We start from the raw sequence: 17,121 nt of genomic DNA on the forward strand, positions 1-17,121 counted from the left end.
CCTGATGGTGAGGAACCTGATTACCCTGAGTTGTCTGCCAGAGGATCCAGGAAGTGACTGTCCCCAATGAGACAAGGCATCACAGGAATTGCTAGAGTTGTGTGTTGTGCAGTAATAATAAGCTGTATTTGATATTTGCCTGGACTTGTAAAACTAAAATAAAGGCGCCGGGTGACAAACTTGCTGTGTGGCGGATGACACTCCTGAGCAACGCGGAAATGAGCCTTGATCTGTGACTTGAGTGGGGGCTCCGAGTCTAGTCGTGTTCTGGTCTTTATCAATGGAGACCCGAGTGCGACTGGGCTGGAGATTTCTACTTAAACCCCCGGACTTCGGGAGCAAACACTCAGCACACCGTGACCACAGGACTCCACGTCTCTGTCTCTTCACTGGCGCGGCTGCTGTCCACTCCATCACTGATCGCCGATCGGCCATTGTCACCGAGGCCAGATGACTGACCACCTCTCCTGCGGCGACAACTGCCACCCAGCCTCTGGCTTATGGGACACCCAAGGACATCCGAAGACATCCGCGGAGCTGAGAGAGGCTACGGCTGAGAAGGGTCCCCGTGGTCTTGCTGGCTGACTTCTTGGCTAAGAGACGTTGCATGGACTGAGTCCGTGGGGTTGGACTCTAGGTGAACGAGGGAGCGAACCTTCAATGTACTTGTGACTTGCTGTTATCAGGAATGTCAGGTTGAGTGTGCACAGCTTGAATACAACCCACCGGTTGGCACCAAACCTGATTCCTCTCTTACTCGCTGCTCACGACACTATCTCCCGAATTAACAAGTGAGTCCTAACACACTATCAGGGACCCAGGCCCACTGCCAGGGAACACCCAGAATGGAGCCTTCGAAGAGCTCCTTTAAAATCTCCCTGCTCCTCGGGATGGGCAGAATCACGGCCCCTGGGACAGGAGTACCCTGTGCGTCTCCTTTGCTAGCAAAGCAATTAAACAACTTTTTCCTTTTTCTCAAAACTGGCACAAGGACCGAGCTTTCGGTCACAATATGTGCACGTAGGAGAGTCGCGTCCGGTTCATCTGTTCTCCCAATCCCATTTCCCCTCGTCTCATCCCGTGAATGTCCACCTTCCCCACCGGTTCCCCCTTTATTGTGTCAGCATCTGCACATCAGAGAGAACAGTCGGTTGGCTTTGGGGGGTTGGCTTCTTTCACTTAGCGTGATAGTCTCCAGCTCACCCCAATCTTAACATCCGCTGATGGCAGACACGGGGACCCTGAGCTCCTATCAGGACAGGGACAGCGCCACAGTAGGGGTGAGGGCAGGCACTGGCTTCTGCGAGGAACAGGAAGTCCAGGGCCCGTTTCCAGAATCGAGTGTCTCGCTTTCAATGTGAACGGGTTTGGGACGTGACAAGGGCGTCCAGGAGGAAGGGGAGAAGGAAGGGGGACCTGAGCGACAGATCCACTGTGTGCGCCACAAGGCACTGGACCAAGGGCCACAAGGCACTGGACCAAGGGCCTTCCCGCCACCACAGAAGGGAGGTGGTTTCTTTAAACAGCCCAGCAGGAGATGGTAGACCTGGGCCCCAGAGCACTCAGCCATGAGGAACCCAGAGGGGTCTCGCACTCCAGGGGTAAAACACCCTGGGGGGCCCTGACCACCGGGCACCTGATCTTGCAAGACGTCCCCAGAGCCTTGCTTTCTGCTTTCTTGTGGCTCAGTCCCTCCTCTGGGCTTGGACAGGTAAGAAGTCTCGTCCCGCCCAGGTGCACTTGTTGGCTGGCCGCAGCCAGTACTTCAACTCAGTCGGGAGCCCAGACTCCGGGGCTCCGGTTGTTCCGGGCTGGGGCCTTCCGGCATCGGAGGTAGCACCAGTCAAATCGCAGTTCTTGCAGTCGAGTTAGATTTCAGACACGTGACTCCGAGTGACCAGCAGGAGTGGACTGAAGGGACAGGGAAACAGGGGGACACTCAAGGGAGAGGAGGGTCCTCTCGGAGAGGAGAGGGACAGCGTGCCTCTCCTGCTTTCCAGTTTTCTTGGGGATCCCAGAGAAGTTTCCAGGGAGTCCCACCCAGGCCCACCTTTTGACTCCTGACTGACAGCAAGATGACATCAGACTTTCAAGTCCCCTCCGCCATGACAACTCTAGGTCATTTTGGCTCATGCTGATCAGTTCTAATTGGATTTTTCTTTTTTTTTTTTTTTTTTTTTTTTTGCTACCAGGGATTGAACCCAAGGGCTTTTTATTTTGAAACAGGGTCTCGCTAAGTTGCTGAGGCTGGCCTCCAAATTGCTATCCTCCTGCCTCAGCCTCCTGAGTTGCTGGGATCACAGGCATAAGCCACCAGGCTTATAATTGGATTCTTAACCATAAATTCTTACAGACTTTTATTGCTAGGAGGAATTATCCTTATCTTTCCGAGTTTCGGGGATCTGGTCTGCGAATAGGGACACAAAAGTCCTCCTCCCCCTTCAGGGTACCCTGGCATGCATTTCTCCTGCAGATAACGGGAGTCTGCTGAGGACTGTGACATCATTCTGTCACTTAGGCCAGACAGGGCTGCAGGGTGAATTGCTTCTTGGAGAAGAAAGCATGTGGGGATCAGCCCAGTGGGTCCCTTTTAGAGAATGAGTCCTTTGACCTTGGGTTCCCGCCACTGTCCTCTGTCCCCTCTCTGGGCGAGCGCCCTGACTGGCAATGTTTCTCCCTGCTGTCAAGCGTCCCTGCAGGGACAATGAAGCAGGTGGCCCATCAGGACCCTCAGGGAGGAGGCGCGCGGCCTGGCCTCTGCTCTGTGGCCTTTCCTGTTCCCCAGGGCTCCTCTGGTGTCACAGTAACAACCACGAATAGGACAGTTCCTCTGAGTCCCCGCAAATCACTAGCCCTGAGCCTGGTCTCGGGGTACCGGACATGGGGATAGAGCTGTACCTTGTGCGGGCGTGTCCTCTGGCGTCTGCTTGTCACCAATCCACGTGACAACTTGACCTGGGCACAAAACCTATTCACTCAGGGAAGTAGGGCAGCGACGAAGGAGACTCTGTTCACTTTATTCAAATAATTCTTTTTCTCTGTTAAACGGAGTCGAAGTGGGGAGAAATCAAAGAAAGCCTCATATATTAAATTCTTAAATAGATTCTTTGAATTCAAAGTTAGGGTCCAAAGGAAGAGGCACAGATTGTGGACCTTGTCCCAGCCAACAAAGCCACCGAGGCCGTCCCGCAAATGACGGAGGACCACGGCAGATCCATTTCTTTAAAAAAGGGGGAAAATATAAAACACCTAAGTTCCAAAAGCCGGACCACGCCCACACTGGCTCTGGACGTCCAGGGGGGGCAGGAGGCGGCTGGAATGATCCCGGTTTTTGCAAACATATGCAAATACATTCTCAGGAGGGTCCTTTTTGGTGACTGATACAGCAAGCAATATGCTTGGATTAGAGGTCCGATTTCCACTCGGATGCGGCTGCTTCTTCTCTTGTCAACAAAGCCATTTGCAGAGATCTGAAAGGGAAGACCGTGTTGAGTCCAGAGTAACAATTCCGAAATCGAGATTTTATATTTACAAATGCCGAGTGCGGAACGCGTGGCCTTCATCCACGGGCGTGAGCGTGCCAGGGCTTACACACGCATCCCAGCCAGCAGGACAGGATACTAAACCATTCCGTGGGTTCTCGCCCGCGTCCCAACCCGCATCCATCTGACCTCCAAGATCCACTTTTCTTATTTATTTATTTGGTACCGGGGATTGAACCTAAGGGTGCTTTAACCACTGAGCCGCCTTCCCAGCCCTTTTTAAATAAATTGTGTTTAGAGACAGGGTCTTGCTAAGTTGCTGAGGCTGGCCTGGAGCTCACAATCCTCCTGCCTCAGCCTCCGGAGCTGCTGGGATGATGGGCATGCGCCATCACGCCTGGCTATTTTTCTTATTTATAAAGACCAAACGGCAGTGATTATGGGATAGGGCTCCATGAAGAGGCCGGGGAATGATTAGCATTTGTTCAAGGTGAACTCTGCCTGGGATTAGCTACTGCCCTGTGCATATAGCATCTCATTTAACAGCAAATTAAAGAATAAACCTGGTTTTGTAAAAAAGGATGGGAATTCTACTAACGAATCTACAGAAAGTTGGCAAAGAGGAAAAGAGCTAGGGAAAGCATGGAGGGGAGCAGTTTTCCATGGGAGGGTTCTTTTCTGTGGAATTAAACTCTGGGATCTCAGCACAACTCGAGATGGGACGCCTGGGGATGGAGGGCAGAGCCTCGGTGTCCCCAGCCTGGCAGGCTGGTGTGAAGTAGCCTCAAAGACAAACTCATAAATATTCTGATTATTTAAAAGTAAGAGAAGGATAGTAAAAACAGGCCCAGGCTAGAAGCTCTGCTTCAATTTAAAGTAACAGGGAGGGATGGGCTGCAGCTCAGTGGTAAAGCACTTACCCAACACTGTTAAAAATAATAATAAAGGAGAGTAAAAATTGGCCTGTTCTCTGTGGGGTTCCTCTCGCTTCCCTTGAGCCACCCTGGGGGTGTCAGGAGGCCAGCTCACTTGCTGCAGCCTTAACTCCAGGCCCAGGTCAGCACTGCCACCTGGGTCAGCTCCCCTGTCCCTCAGGTGGGTGTCGATGAACCCTCACCCTCCAGAGATGAAAAGGAAGGTGGATGGACCTTAAACCTGGAGTTCTTACATGCCGGAATTTCCAAGTTCAAAATCCCTACCCCTTAGCAAGATATGGATGGGTGACCATTTGGTGGCTGTGTGGCCTTGGGTAAGTCAAAGGCCCTCTCTGTGCTTTGGTTTTCTCCTTAGTCAAATGGCAGAACTGTGTCCCCTGCCTCCTAGGGACACTGAGGTGAACGTTCAATGAGGAACACAAAGATGTACCTGGCCCAATGCCTTGGGTGTTATTCTGAGAATAGAACTGCTTGTGACTATTATTAGGTCATTAATTGCTTTGGGCCAAACCTGATGCTGTTTCTGGAAGTCCACAGGCGGCATTTTGTGCGGAAATGGTTCCAGAAGCCCCATCCAGTGGTCCTTCCTAGCCCTCCCCAGGGCTGGGGAACCTTCTGGTCGGTTCAGCATGGCTCCCTGCCCCCATCCAGAGCTGAGAGGAAGCCTCCCTTCTATAAATAGCTCCCTTCACCCATCACCATGGAAACCTGGATGGGCTGGGTCAGCCCACCTGAGTGGACACTGCTCCCCAGGGAGGTTCTGGAAGGACAGGCATTTCGGGACGGTGGCTCCCGCTCTCAGCAGCTGCAGGAGCCCCAGGAAGTGGGCAGGTTTACCTGGAAATCACGAGCTTCCCAGGTGGGCGGAGGTGCTGTTCTGGTTCACCTGGGGGAGACAACGGGCAGAGCGGGGGTCAGGCCACTGTGAGGTCCACCCTTCCGCGCGCACACACACACACGCACACACACACGCACACGCACGCACACACGCGCGCACACACACGCACACACACGCATACACGCACACACACGCACACACACACAAACGCACACACGCACACACACACACGCACGCACACACACACGCACACGCACGCACAAACGCACACACACGCACACACACATGCACACACGCACGCATGCACACACAGACACACACACGCACAAACGCGCACACACACGCACGCACACACACACACACACTGACTAGGGGCCAGGGCTTGTTAGGGACACAATCCTGTCCTTGCGGGGCACAGGGTGCCTCTGGCAGGGGACAGTCCCTCAGTCACACACATTTGTAGGACAATGCCAAGCCCAGGCAACACCAGGGGCGAGGGGCTCTGCCGAAGGACATCTGACCTGGGGAGGTAAGTGTGGGTCTTTGTCCCTGTTCCTCGTCCCTGGCACACTGCTTAGGGTCTACCTCCTCTATAACAAGAGGGTCTTTTTTACGCTAATGGACGCCTGGTGCTGGGCCCTCAGAAGCCTTCAGCCTGAGGGTGGTCACCAGAAAGACCAGCAGGATCAGGGGCTGGGACGCTCAGCTGATCCCGGCTCCCAGGAGGTCAGAGGGCAGGAGACCAATGGTTTTATCAACCCAGCCCAGGAAAGGGAATCGCCTCCACAACCCAAGTGACAGGTCTGGGGCTTCCTAGCTGGTGACTGACAGTGGCCTGGAAGCTTGGTGGCCTGCCACCTCCCCCTGTGGACGGCTTCCCTCTGGCTGTTCCTGAGTTGTGACCCTCCTGATGAACAGGCTGGGCTCCCACACAAAGGGGTCGCAACTGACACCAAGATGCTTAGGCAGGTGAGCAAACAGAGGGTCTCCAGCTTAAGCAGCTGCAAAGATGGGGAGATTCAGGCTGGTGTGACCCCCCACCTCTGCTTTGGTTCCTCGTTCTTGCTTTCCCTTCTTTTTTTTTTTTTTCTTGGTACTGGCCATTTAACCCAGGGGTGCTTAACCTCTGAGCCACCTCCACAGCCCTTTTTATTTTTATTTAGAGACAGGGTCTTGCTGAGTTGCTAAGTCGCTGAGGCTGGCCTCCAACTTGCAATCCTCCTGCCTCAGCCTCCCAAGATGCCACGATTACAGGCTCACTTCATTTTTTAGGTTAAAAGAAATAGCACATGGGGCTGGGGATATAGCTCATTTGGCAGAGTGCTTGCCTCACAAGCACAAGGCCTTGGGTTCAAATCCCCAGCACTAGAAAAAAAAAAAAAAAAAAGAGCTGATTTTGGCCACATTTTCTAGCCGTAGCAACTTTGGATCTGTGACTCTCACAGAGTGGGTGCAGACCCCCTCCCCAAACACCCAGGAAGTGCTCAGACTGTGGTGGTCCCCCGGGGCACTCGGACTCATTCACTTGATAATTGAAATGGGGACCGCCATTGGGCGGGCTATTCTTTATTTTGCCCAATTAACTAAAACACACACACAAATGAAAACTACTAATTTTAGCAACACTCCCTCATCTAAGAGGAGTTATTTTCACCAATAAATTATAAGCCTGAGATTCTGCAGGAAGGCGCAGCTAGTGGCTAACGAGACGCCTTTGTTTGGCACACACTCCAAATCGCTTACATCTCCCTAATGAAGCTATTTAGGCAGCTGGTATTTTTTTTTTTCTTTCTTAATTTTTTTCAATCGTTTTAAAAAATTTTTTTAGTTTTTTTTTTTTTAAATTGTTGGTGGACCTTTATTTTTATCTGTTTACATGTGGGCCTCACACGTGCTAGGCGAGCGCTCCACCACTGAGCCACAACCCCAGCCGCATCTGATGGTCTCAAACGAAACGTCAATCAAACGCTGTGCTCTGTATGTGACGCACTGTTAAGATCTGAGCAGTGCTTGGTGACTCAGAGGCTAAGATTTCCCAGGCTTTCTGAGTTGCTAAATGCATTTCACATAACAAAGCGATCGTGGTGGCAAAACCCCACGGGCTAGCGCGGAGCTCCGCCCTATGCCCTGTGCATTCTGCGATTCTGAGATCACAGAGGCCTCGTGTCAAACACAGGTTTAGTGTGTATTTTTAAGCGACTCTACGACAACTGGACTTCGTGGAGACCAGGGCAGCCCGTGTGGACGGGTAAAGATCTGTCAACCCCACTGGGCTCCTAAGACCCGCCGGGTGACACCAAGCCACACCTGGAGAGACCGAGGTTAACAGGGGTCAAAGAGGCGTGGCTTTCCACACCGGCACCTCCAGTGCTGGCCACCGTCCCTGCGTGTGCCCAGGCCTGTCCCTTACCCACAGTGACAGGGCGCACGGGCCACCCTGTGGACACGCCCTGCGGGCTTGGGAGGCAGTCAAGGGACACGCAGGGCTGCGGGAGCGGCCTGTCTGCGTTTGCGCACACACGGGCCTCCGGGACCCCGCGCCCCTCCCCCCTCGGGAGGGGGCATGGCTGGGGACCCCCCTGGGCCTTTGGAACGCCCACCAGCAGGTCGCTGACCCGCCAGCTGCACTCACCCCAGGAGACCGGGGGTGGCCGGACCGGGAGAGTTGCTGATGGGCCCCAGCTGGTCAGACCCTCGGCCGACCCTCCAAGTTTGTGATGGGGGAATGTCAGCGTGGAGCAGTGACGCGTCCACAGGTAGACATCGCGCTAGTGGCACTGCCAGGGAAAACAACGTGGAATGCCCCTTGGGGTTTCTGACCTGAAAATGTCCCTTCAGATTGGCTGGTGTTTTATAGTCCCCTTTCAGGACCTAGGAAGAGAAGAAAATGTCACCGCGGTGGGAATGACCAGAGAACACCATCTGGTGACCTGGCGCGTCACCCCGTCCATCCGTCCACCCTCTGCCCATCATCCCCAGCCGTCCATCCGCCCACCGATCAATGTGCCGTCCCTCTCTACTCCTGCCCCCTCCTTCCCCGCTCCATCCGTCTGTCTGTCCATCCGTCTGTCCATCCGTCTGCTCCTCCAACAGTCATTGAGCTCCTCTATCCCAGGCACGGGGCGAGTATGTCCAACCAGAGAGTCAAGCTCTTGTTCTCCGGGAACTCCCACTGCAGGGGTGCTGTTGCCAGGTGACACACAATGACACTCGACACACACAAGGACACGTGGAGCTGCGGGAGCAACGAGTGACCAGGGACTCTTTTTTTTTTTTTGGTAGCAGGGATTGAACTCAGGGGCACTCAACTGCTGAGCCACCTCCCCAGCCTTATGTTGTATTTATTTAGAGACAGGGTCTCACTGAGTGGCTTAGGGCCTCGCTAAGTTGCTGAGGCTGGCTTTGAACTCGCCATCCTCCTGCCTCAGCCTCCCAAGCTGCTGAGATCACAGGCTTGGGCCACCGCACCAGGCTGTGTGGTTCTATTTTAAGGAAGGGCCTAGGGACAGTGATTTATAGAGACTAAAAGTAGATCAGGGGTTGCCTACAGCTGGGGGTAGGGGTGGGCGTTAACTGTGAAGGGTCTACAGGGGGTGTTTTGGGGTGACTGAGATGTCCTAAAACTGTACTGCACACAACTTTATAAATCTACTAAAAACAGTCGTACCCTATGATCAGTGAATCTTATGGTACTTTATTTATGCCTCAAAAGAAAAAAGAGAGGAAGAAGTATAAAGTGAATCAACTATGGAACTTTACACTTTCCTTCTCCTCCTCTCTCATTTTTCCCTCTGACTGTGGCTAAGCCCAGCGAGCTCCATCCCCGGCTTATCTATGTATCTATCTATTTATTTATTTTTGCAGTGCGGGGAATTGAACCCAGGGCCTTGTGCTTGACAGGCAAGCACCCTATGAACTGAGCTACATGCCCAGCCCACCCCTTTGTATTTTGAGACAAGGTCTCGGTGTGTTGTCCAGGCTGGTTCTGAACTTGTAACTCTCCCTCCTCAGCCATGCCTGACACCACCTGAAGTTTTCTAGTGGCCACAGGAACCCATTCCGTCTCAGATATGGAACACCTGCAAAACCTTAAATTAAGCGCCAACTGTACTACTTACGGGAACTTTGAAATCACATATGAAGCTGGTGAGGTGGCACACGCCTGTCATCCCAGCGGCTCGGGAGGCTGAGGCAGGAGGATCGTGAGTTCAAAACCGGCCTCAGCAAAAGTGAGGCCTAAGCAACTCAGTGAGACCCTGTCTCTAAATCAAATACAAAATAGGGCTGGGGAGGTGGCTCAGTGGTCGAGTGCCCCTGAGTTCAATCCCTGGTACCAAAAAGAAAAAAAAAAATCACATTTGAACACTCATTATGCTCGCAGAATTGAAATCCTGGGACTGACTGGGTTAAAACATATGATGAATGCTAGTGACGTCTTTTATTTAACCTGATGTATTAAAAATATGACATACCCTACAACAGAGGCGTGCTCCCTCACATGCCCCTGTTAATGAGGGGACTCAACTTCATGGTCACAGCAAAGCCACCCTGAAGATACCCTGGGTGTCTGGCCCTTGTTGGGACTTGCAGACCCCAGAGAAGCAACCTCTGTGCAGAAATCCAGGGACATTCGGTATTTTAAACAGAAAAGCTCCCAAGAGCTAATCTTAGCCACCAGTGCTCATTAGAGTTATTTATATCTTATAAAGTACACAAAGTCCAGCCTCCTCCAGGGGTTTCTGGCACAGTTGGGACCAAGCCAGACCAGGGGCCGCTTCCCCCCACCCCCAGTACCAGGGATTGAACCCAGGGACACTTAACCACTGAGCCACCTCCCCAGCCCTTTCAAAATAGTTTACTTAGAGAAAGAATCTCGATGACTTGCTTAAGGCCTCACTAAGTTGCTGAGGCTGGCTTTGAACTCCAATCCTCCTGCCTCAGCCTCCCGAGTCACTGGGATGACAGGCGTGCGCCATGCACCTAGCAAGGGACTCCACCTTTTAAAGAGACCCCAGAGGAGCTGCTGCTTTCTCCGGCTCCAGTCCCCATCTCTAGGGAAGCACTGGGGGTCTGAATTTCAAGATCACCACCACACTCTTCTTTATAACCCAGTCAATACTTGCTACCTTGGCAAAACGGCACCTCGCTGGATGTACGTGTGTTTTCTGTGGCGCTGGGGATGAAGCCCTGGGTAAGGCCCCCCTGAGCTGCACCCCAGCCCGTTTTAGTTTAACTGGTATCTGCGAGTATGTACTTGTGGAGCCCACTCTGATGTTCTGGCGGTGACGTTTTTATTGTGAAGTAGAGCGAGTGTATGGAAAAGGGCAGAGAAACCTAAGTAGACTTTAAATAACTCCTAATCAAAGAAGAGTAATACGATAAAAATCCAAAACCAAAATAAAATAAAAGTCAATAAGTATTTATAACAAGAAAATAATAACAAAACCCCACGTCCGGAGGTGAAAGCCCCCCATACCAGTGCAGGCTGGCTGTGTTCACCGGATCTCTGAGCGTCTCTGTGACTGTTTTGCAAAGTCAACTGAAGGTCAGGGGGAGAAGGAGCGCACGAGCCCCAGAGATGGGTTTATACCTGGGTCACAAGGGCAGAGCCTGTGCAGGTGAGTGTCAGTGAACTGCCCCTTGTTACAAACGGAAATTAAGCCGTTAATTAATGTGGTGGGGCACACCGGGAACAGCAGCAGCTCGGGAGGCTGAGGCAGGAGGATCGCAAGTTGGAGGCCAGCCTCAGCAACTTAGTGAGGCCCTAAGCAACTCAGCGAGATCCTGTCTCTAAATAAAAAATAAAAAGGGCTGTGGGTGTGATTGACCCGTGGGGTCAATCCCTGCTACCAAAGGGGGAAAGAAAAAGAGGGAGCGGGCGAGAGAGAGAGACAGAGGGAGAGAGAGAGAGATCAGCAAGTGTTGAGACTTTGAAGCCTACTCTGAGGGCAAGCTGGGCCAGGTGGTGCACCTGTAGTTCCAGGTACCTGGGAGGCTGAGGCTGGAGGATTGCAAGAGCCCAGGAGTTCAAGGCCAGCCTGGGCAACTGAGCAAGACCCAATCGATATAAAATTTACAAAAGGACTGGAAGAGTGGTTCAGGGGAAGAGCACATGCCTAGCAAGCACAAGGTCGAGGCCGAATCCTCCGTACTGCCAAAAAAAAAAAGGAATTTAAGCAGCTCTGATCACCCGGGTGTTGAAAACTCAACACTAGAGCTTATGGGACAACAAAGACTTGAAGTGCTACACAGCCAGCCAGCCAGTCAGGGCAACAGGAAAGGAAGGGTCCCGAAGAGCGGAGAAACGAGAGGAAAAGGGCACACAGATGCGCAGCTCCGCGCCCAGAGCCGGCAAGGGCTGCCAGTTGGGGTTTGGGTGGTTGCTTTTTGGAACTGGGGATTGAACCCAGGGGTGCCTAACCACTGAGCCACACTCCCAGCCCTTTTATTTTTTATTTAGAGACAGGGTCTTGCTGAGTGGCTGAGGCTGGCTTTGAACTCCAATCCTCCTGCCTCAGCCTCCCTAGTCACTGGGATTAGAGGACTGAGCCACCGTGCCTGGCTTCACCCATTGGTTTTGAGCTTCCCAGCAGCCCAAGCCAAAATGGAAATACAAGCAGTCATGAATTTACCTCCTCCCTCAACAGAAACGAACCAGAGGCTCAGGAATCAAGAGCGGAAACGTTTCCTCGGGGGACTGGAGCCCCGACTCCTGCAGAAGCCCGGGAGCGCGTCTCGTGCACACTCACCCGCTGCGTGTTGTTGATGACGATCGGATCGGGGTTGCCGTAGTTGGGGGGGTTGGCATAGGGGTCGTAGCCCAGCCGAGCCAGCATGGGGGCGATCCGGGCCATGTCCCTCACCACGTCCCCGGGGATGTGCCCGGTCCACTTGGAGAGCGCCTCCAGGTTCACAGGCTTGATGACCTGGTCCGTGGACCGCTCGATCCTGGGGAGAGGACAGTCGGGTCAGGGCGGGGGCAGGCTCCCCGCTCAGCCACGCCGGGGCAGCAGGACAGGCAGAGGACCCGGCTGCTGGCCGGCTCTGCCCCTCGCTGGGGTCTGCGGGAGAGCCTTCGCCTCGCACCTCTCTGTGCAGGGCCAGGGCGTGTGGCCGGAGGGCGGGAGAGAACAGCAGCGCATACTGTTGGCGCATAAATCCTGCTTCCTTGACTTCTCTAACACTTATTTGCTTGTTTTTGCAATGCTGACTCGGGGTGCCTCTCACACGCCGGGCAAACACGACCCCTGAGACATGATCCCCGCCCTTCTCGACTTCTGAGAAATCACTGTTTATGTCTGTGACGAACAAGAAATTTTGTCCTTAAACAAACAAACCAAAAAGATCAAACGCTGAAGTCCCCACAGTCGGATCCTCACACGGGGGGCCGGTCTTAGCAATCTGGAGCACACCCTTCCCACTCTTTCTCTGCACTTTTAAATAAAAGAGTAGGTAAGAGCTGACTCCGGAGCCAGACCTCTGAGTTCAAGTGCCAGCTGTATCAACACTAGCTGTGTGGCCTTGGCAGAGTTACCTCGCCTCTCTGAGCCTCAATTTCCTCATCCACAAATGGGAATGATCATAGTACCGGCCTCGTTAGACTGTTCTGAAGAATAAATGAATGAATACAAGGAAAGTTCTTAATAGAGTATATGGTTATCAATGCAGGTTAGCTCTCTGACACACACAGGGGAAATTTATGGTTGTTTGCTGTTTTTAAAATAGAAATTACACAGCACGTGCAGTGGTCTTTGACTTTTTTTTTTTCACACAATGCTTCATTCTTTTTACTGGCTGAGTAGCATTCCACAATGGGAACAAGTCCCAGCTTATTCTGTCCATTCCCCTGAAGAGGGACACTTAGGTTGTTCTCAATTTTTTGCCCTTATAACAGCGCTACCATCATCTTCCACTCCTGGTGACAGGTTACCAAGTCTGCAGAACCACAAAGATCTCACCAGTTACACTTCCATCCGTGTGGGATGAGAGGTGGAGAACCCCTACGATCAAAGGCACATTTCTAGATGCTTCCACCCCACCTAAGAGATGCTGGAGGAAGAGGAACAGAAAGATGTAGCAAAAGGAAGCAGCGGGAAATGAGGAAGGTGAGGGTGTGGGGTGGGAAGAACCTTCCTTCAGCCTGTGGACCTCCATCTGAATGGCAACTGAACTCGGTATGTCAAAGACCTCCAATATGTACACGGCTTTTGCCTGGACCTTTATGTCTGCAGGACTTCACAGCAGGGAAACAACATGGCTACATCCCAGAACAGAATGGGAATGATGCTGGTAACATCAATAAGATCGGGACTAACCAAGGTGCCCAACAGCAGGGGATCACACAGCCCATGGTCATCTATAGTGGAATATTACTCAGCCGTTCAACATGATGGCACAGCAGAATTCTGGGTGCCATGGGCAAGTGGTCCCATATACAAGGTGGAAAAGAAGAACGTGTTCAACATGATTCTAGTTTTCTGCCCCCAAAAGGAACAACGCATAAAAGAAAATCTGAGCAGAGGGATCGGATGTGGTTTCTCAGTTACAGTTTGTTGCGTAGTCCTGATTTTCTACAGTAAAGATGTATTCCTTTGGCGATCTGATTTTCTTGTCCTATCACCTACAAAACCCTGGCTCTGGGTCCACCTAGCCAGAGTCCCTGGAGCCCAGGTACCCCACTGATCTTTGAGCTGGAAGCTGGGCTCAAGGCCCCAGAGTCGTGGGGATGGAGCCCGGCAGGCACTGGCCAGCAGACCTGGGCTCCAAACCGAGCACACATGTCCTTAGCTGTGTGGTCTCAGGCCTGTGACCTCTTGCTGTGATTTACTTTAGATGGGGATCAGAGCAGTTCCCAGGTCCTGCTCTTGGGGATCGAAGGTCATCATGTCTGCTGGGGGCTTCATGAATACCTGACGCACAGCAGGCCTCATACAACGGGGGTGACGGTGAGGCTAACAACAGTGTCTAACCCGCATTAACCTACGGGATGCTCTCGGGTAACTGTAAGATAGATATACTGCCCTGTTACAGGGGAGTAAGCAGAAGCACAGAGAGGTTGAGTCACTTGTCCAAGGTCACACAGCCAGGAGGTGCCAGAGCTGGGGTCTGAACCCAGACTGCCTGGCCTTTTCCTCTAGTGCCCTAGTACAAAGCCTCATCAAAGTTTGCTGATTCGCCTAGAAAAAAGGGGTGGCTGTCCCCCACACTCCCTCCCTCACTCGTTTTGAGAATGAAAAGGGCCTACGCGGTGTCACAGAGCGCTGAGGTGGGGGATCTGGGGCGGGGCTCTCCCCCATTATAACAGGGGCTGAGGCTCGAGGAGGAACGGAGACCCGCCCCAGCCACACGGCTCGGGAGGGGCCCCGATCCCGCGCAAGCCTGGGAGGCAAGGGCGCACTCACTTGGACAGGGAGACGCCGCCGGGCTTGCCAATGAGGTCCTCGTGGTGCAGCACCGCGTCGCTCCAGGCGATGCCCAGGAAGTCCAGGATGAGCTTGAGCGAGCGGCGCGGGTGCAGCACCAGCTGCTCGTAGTAGACGGGCAGGCACTTGTCGGCGCCCACCTCCAGGCACTGCGCGTACATCACCTCGATGGCCTTGTTCCACTTGGTGAGGCAGTCCCGGTAGCTGCTGAGGTCGAAGCCCGCGATGGTGACCTTGCGCGTGATCATGGAGTGCACGGACGCGCGGCCGTCGCGCACCATGAGCAGGAACTTGGAGTTGGGGAAGAGGCGCGACAGGTAGACGGAGGACTTGAGCGTGAAGGGGTCCTTGTTGCACAGGACGCGCGCCGGCTCCCCGTGCTTGGCGATCACCTCCAGGATGAAGGCCTGCATGGCGGCGTCTAGCACCTCGTCCGTCACGCCCGCCTCATCCAGCCGCAGCTTCTCGCGGCCGGACTTGGACCAGGACTGGCGCATGGCCAGCACGCGGGGGATGATGCGCGTCTCCTCGCCGCAGCGCACCTCGGGGTGTGCGTCCAGCATGGCGCGCATCAGCGTGGTGCCGCTGCGGGGCACGCCGCCCACGAAGATGAGCGGCATGGCCTGGCTGTAGCGGTACTGCACGTGGTCGGCGCCCACCATCACCAGGTCCTCCTGCTCCCGCCTCATGGCCCGCCGGGGGCTGCGCCGACCCGCCAGCACCGCGCGGCACTCCAGCGCCTGCTGGCCCAGCTGGACCGCCAGCACCAGGGCGAGCGCGCAGCCCGCCGCCAGCAGCGCCCGGCGCACCGACAGGCGCATGCTGGGCCGCGGGCGGGGCAGGCCCAGCCTGGGGGGCCGCTTCAGCGACAGGTCGGCCGGTGGCGCGCTGGGCTCACATCTGGGGAGAGAGGGCACACGCGTCAGGGAGGCCCTTGACTCTCAAGGTGGCGCTGGAGACCGGAGGGACAGCAGGATTCACAAGCTTCGGCTACCCCACTCATGGGAAGAACTGTCACTCCAAGGGGCTTCCGGGACCCTCAGGGACTCAGGCCTGACTGCCTGGATTCAGATCCTCTCTTCTCTACTTCCTAATGTTCCAGCCGTCTGGATTCGCAGTAGAGAGTGAGGATCACTGTAAAACCTACTATCAAAATTGGCACATTTACTATCAGAACGTGATTGACAGATCCCCAGGGCACTGGGCTGAGGTCCTGGAGTGTTCAGAGTTGGGGGCACCTAGGCTAGAATCCCAGCTGGGCACTTCCTGGCTGTGTGAGCTGGGGCAACGGACTTAACCTCTCTGAGCCTCACCTATAACATGGGCCTCAAAGTGTCAACCTGAGAGGGCTGTTGAGGACAGTCACACCCTCCACACGGCAAGTATCTAAGAAGGCACCGGCACAGAAGCAGCCTTCCAGAGACTGCTCATGGCTTCTACCATGACCACTGGTTATTCAGTTATTCCAGCATTTAATGAGCACCTCTTTGTGCCGGAAGTTGGGCGATAGAGCTGAGAAATGCAGGCTCAGGGGCCTGGGGGTATAGCTCAGTCGGTAGAGTACTTGCCTCACGTGCACACGGCCCTGGGTTCAAATCCCCGGCACCAAAAAATAAATAAAAATAAAAAAAGAAATACAGTCTCAGCCTTCCGGGTCTGCCGGCACCACAGCTGGAATGACAGGTCCCTGAGCAGTGACGGAGGCCCTCTGCAGGAGGCTGGCCTCGCCCTGAGCTCTGACCAGTGCCAAGGGAGCAGGTAGGTGGAGAAGAAAGGAGGCTGTAACTGGCAGAGGCAAGAGCCACCGCGAAGGCACAGGAAGGAAAGTCGCAGCTAAGCGACGCTGGAGGGTCTGGTGAGCCAGAGGGGAGGAGCATTTTTTTTGGGACACGAGGTTCAACTCCAAAGCCAAAAGCACCAAAGCCTGGTGCCCGCAGCTGGGCAGGCTACCCACAGGGCGCGGGCGCCTGCGCCTTCTTGGCTGCTGGGAGTGGAACAGGAACACCGGAGCAGGGGCACCGCAGTCCCAGGCCTGGGGTGGAACCTGCTGGAAGGCTGGGCTCATCCCAGCCACGGGCTCTGGGAGAGGCACTTCCCCACTCGGAACCACAGGCTCTTCGGCTACAAAACAGGATGGAGGATCCGCAGAGCTCGGCGGCTGGGAGGGGTCCAGAAGTGGCTGACCCCTCAGGGCCTCTCCCTCTGCTCCGGAAAATGTGGCTACCGCTTCCATCTTGCTGATGATGTCAGGGGTTCACTGGTGGCCTCGACTCAAGGTCCACAACAGGGACAGCTAACTCCCGGGCAGCTTGCCAGCGGGGAGGGAGGCGGGACGGGAGGCCACAGAGAAGTCCCTCCAAGGGCCCGCAGCCTCTTCAAGTGCTCACCGAAACTCCCCCGAGGCCTGAGGCGGAAATTCTGCCCAGGAGGAGGATTTTGGTGCT

General features: G+C 54.2%; 1 protein-coding gene across 1 annotated transcript in view; it reads right to left on the reverse strand.

Annotated features, from left to right (window-relative positions):
- Nucleotides 1-2,998: 2,998 nt before the first annotated feature.
- Nucleotides 2,999-17,121, reverse strand: part of Tpst2 (tyrosylprotein sulfotransferase 2) — a 41,962-nt gene continuing 27,839 nt past the window's right edge. Inside the window, exons 3-7 of the mRNA XM_047562611.1 lie at nt 14,657-15,577; nt 12,005-12,203; nt 8,076-8,126; nt 5,255-5,303; nt 2,999-3,470 (exon numbers count right to left, since the gene is read on the reverse strand). Coding sequence (XP_047418567.1) covers nt 5,262-5,303; nt 8,076-8,126; nt 12,005-12,203; nt 14,657-15,498 — 1,134 coding nt within the window. The 5' untranslated portion in view covers nt 15,499-15,577 and the 3' untranslated portion in view covers nt 2,999-3,470; nt 5,255-5,261. The remainder of the gene's footprint in view (nt 3,471-5,254; nt 5,304-8,075; nt 8,127-12,004; nt 12,204-14,656; nt 15,578-17,121) is intronic.

This window comes from Sciurus carolinensis, chromosome 8 (genome assembly GCF_902686445.1).
Source record: "Sciurus carolinensis chromosome 8, mSciCar1.2, whole genome shotgun sequence".
NCBI lineage: Eukaryota > Metazoa > Chordata > Mammalia > Rodentia > Sciuridae > Sciurus > Sciurus carolinensis.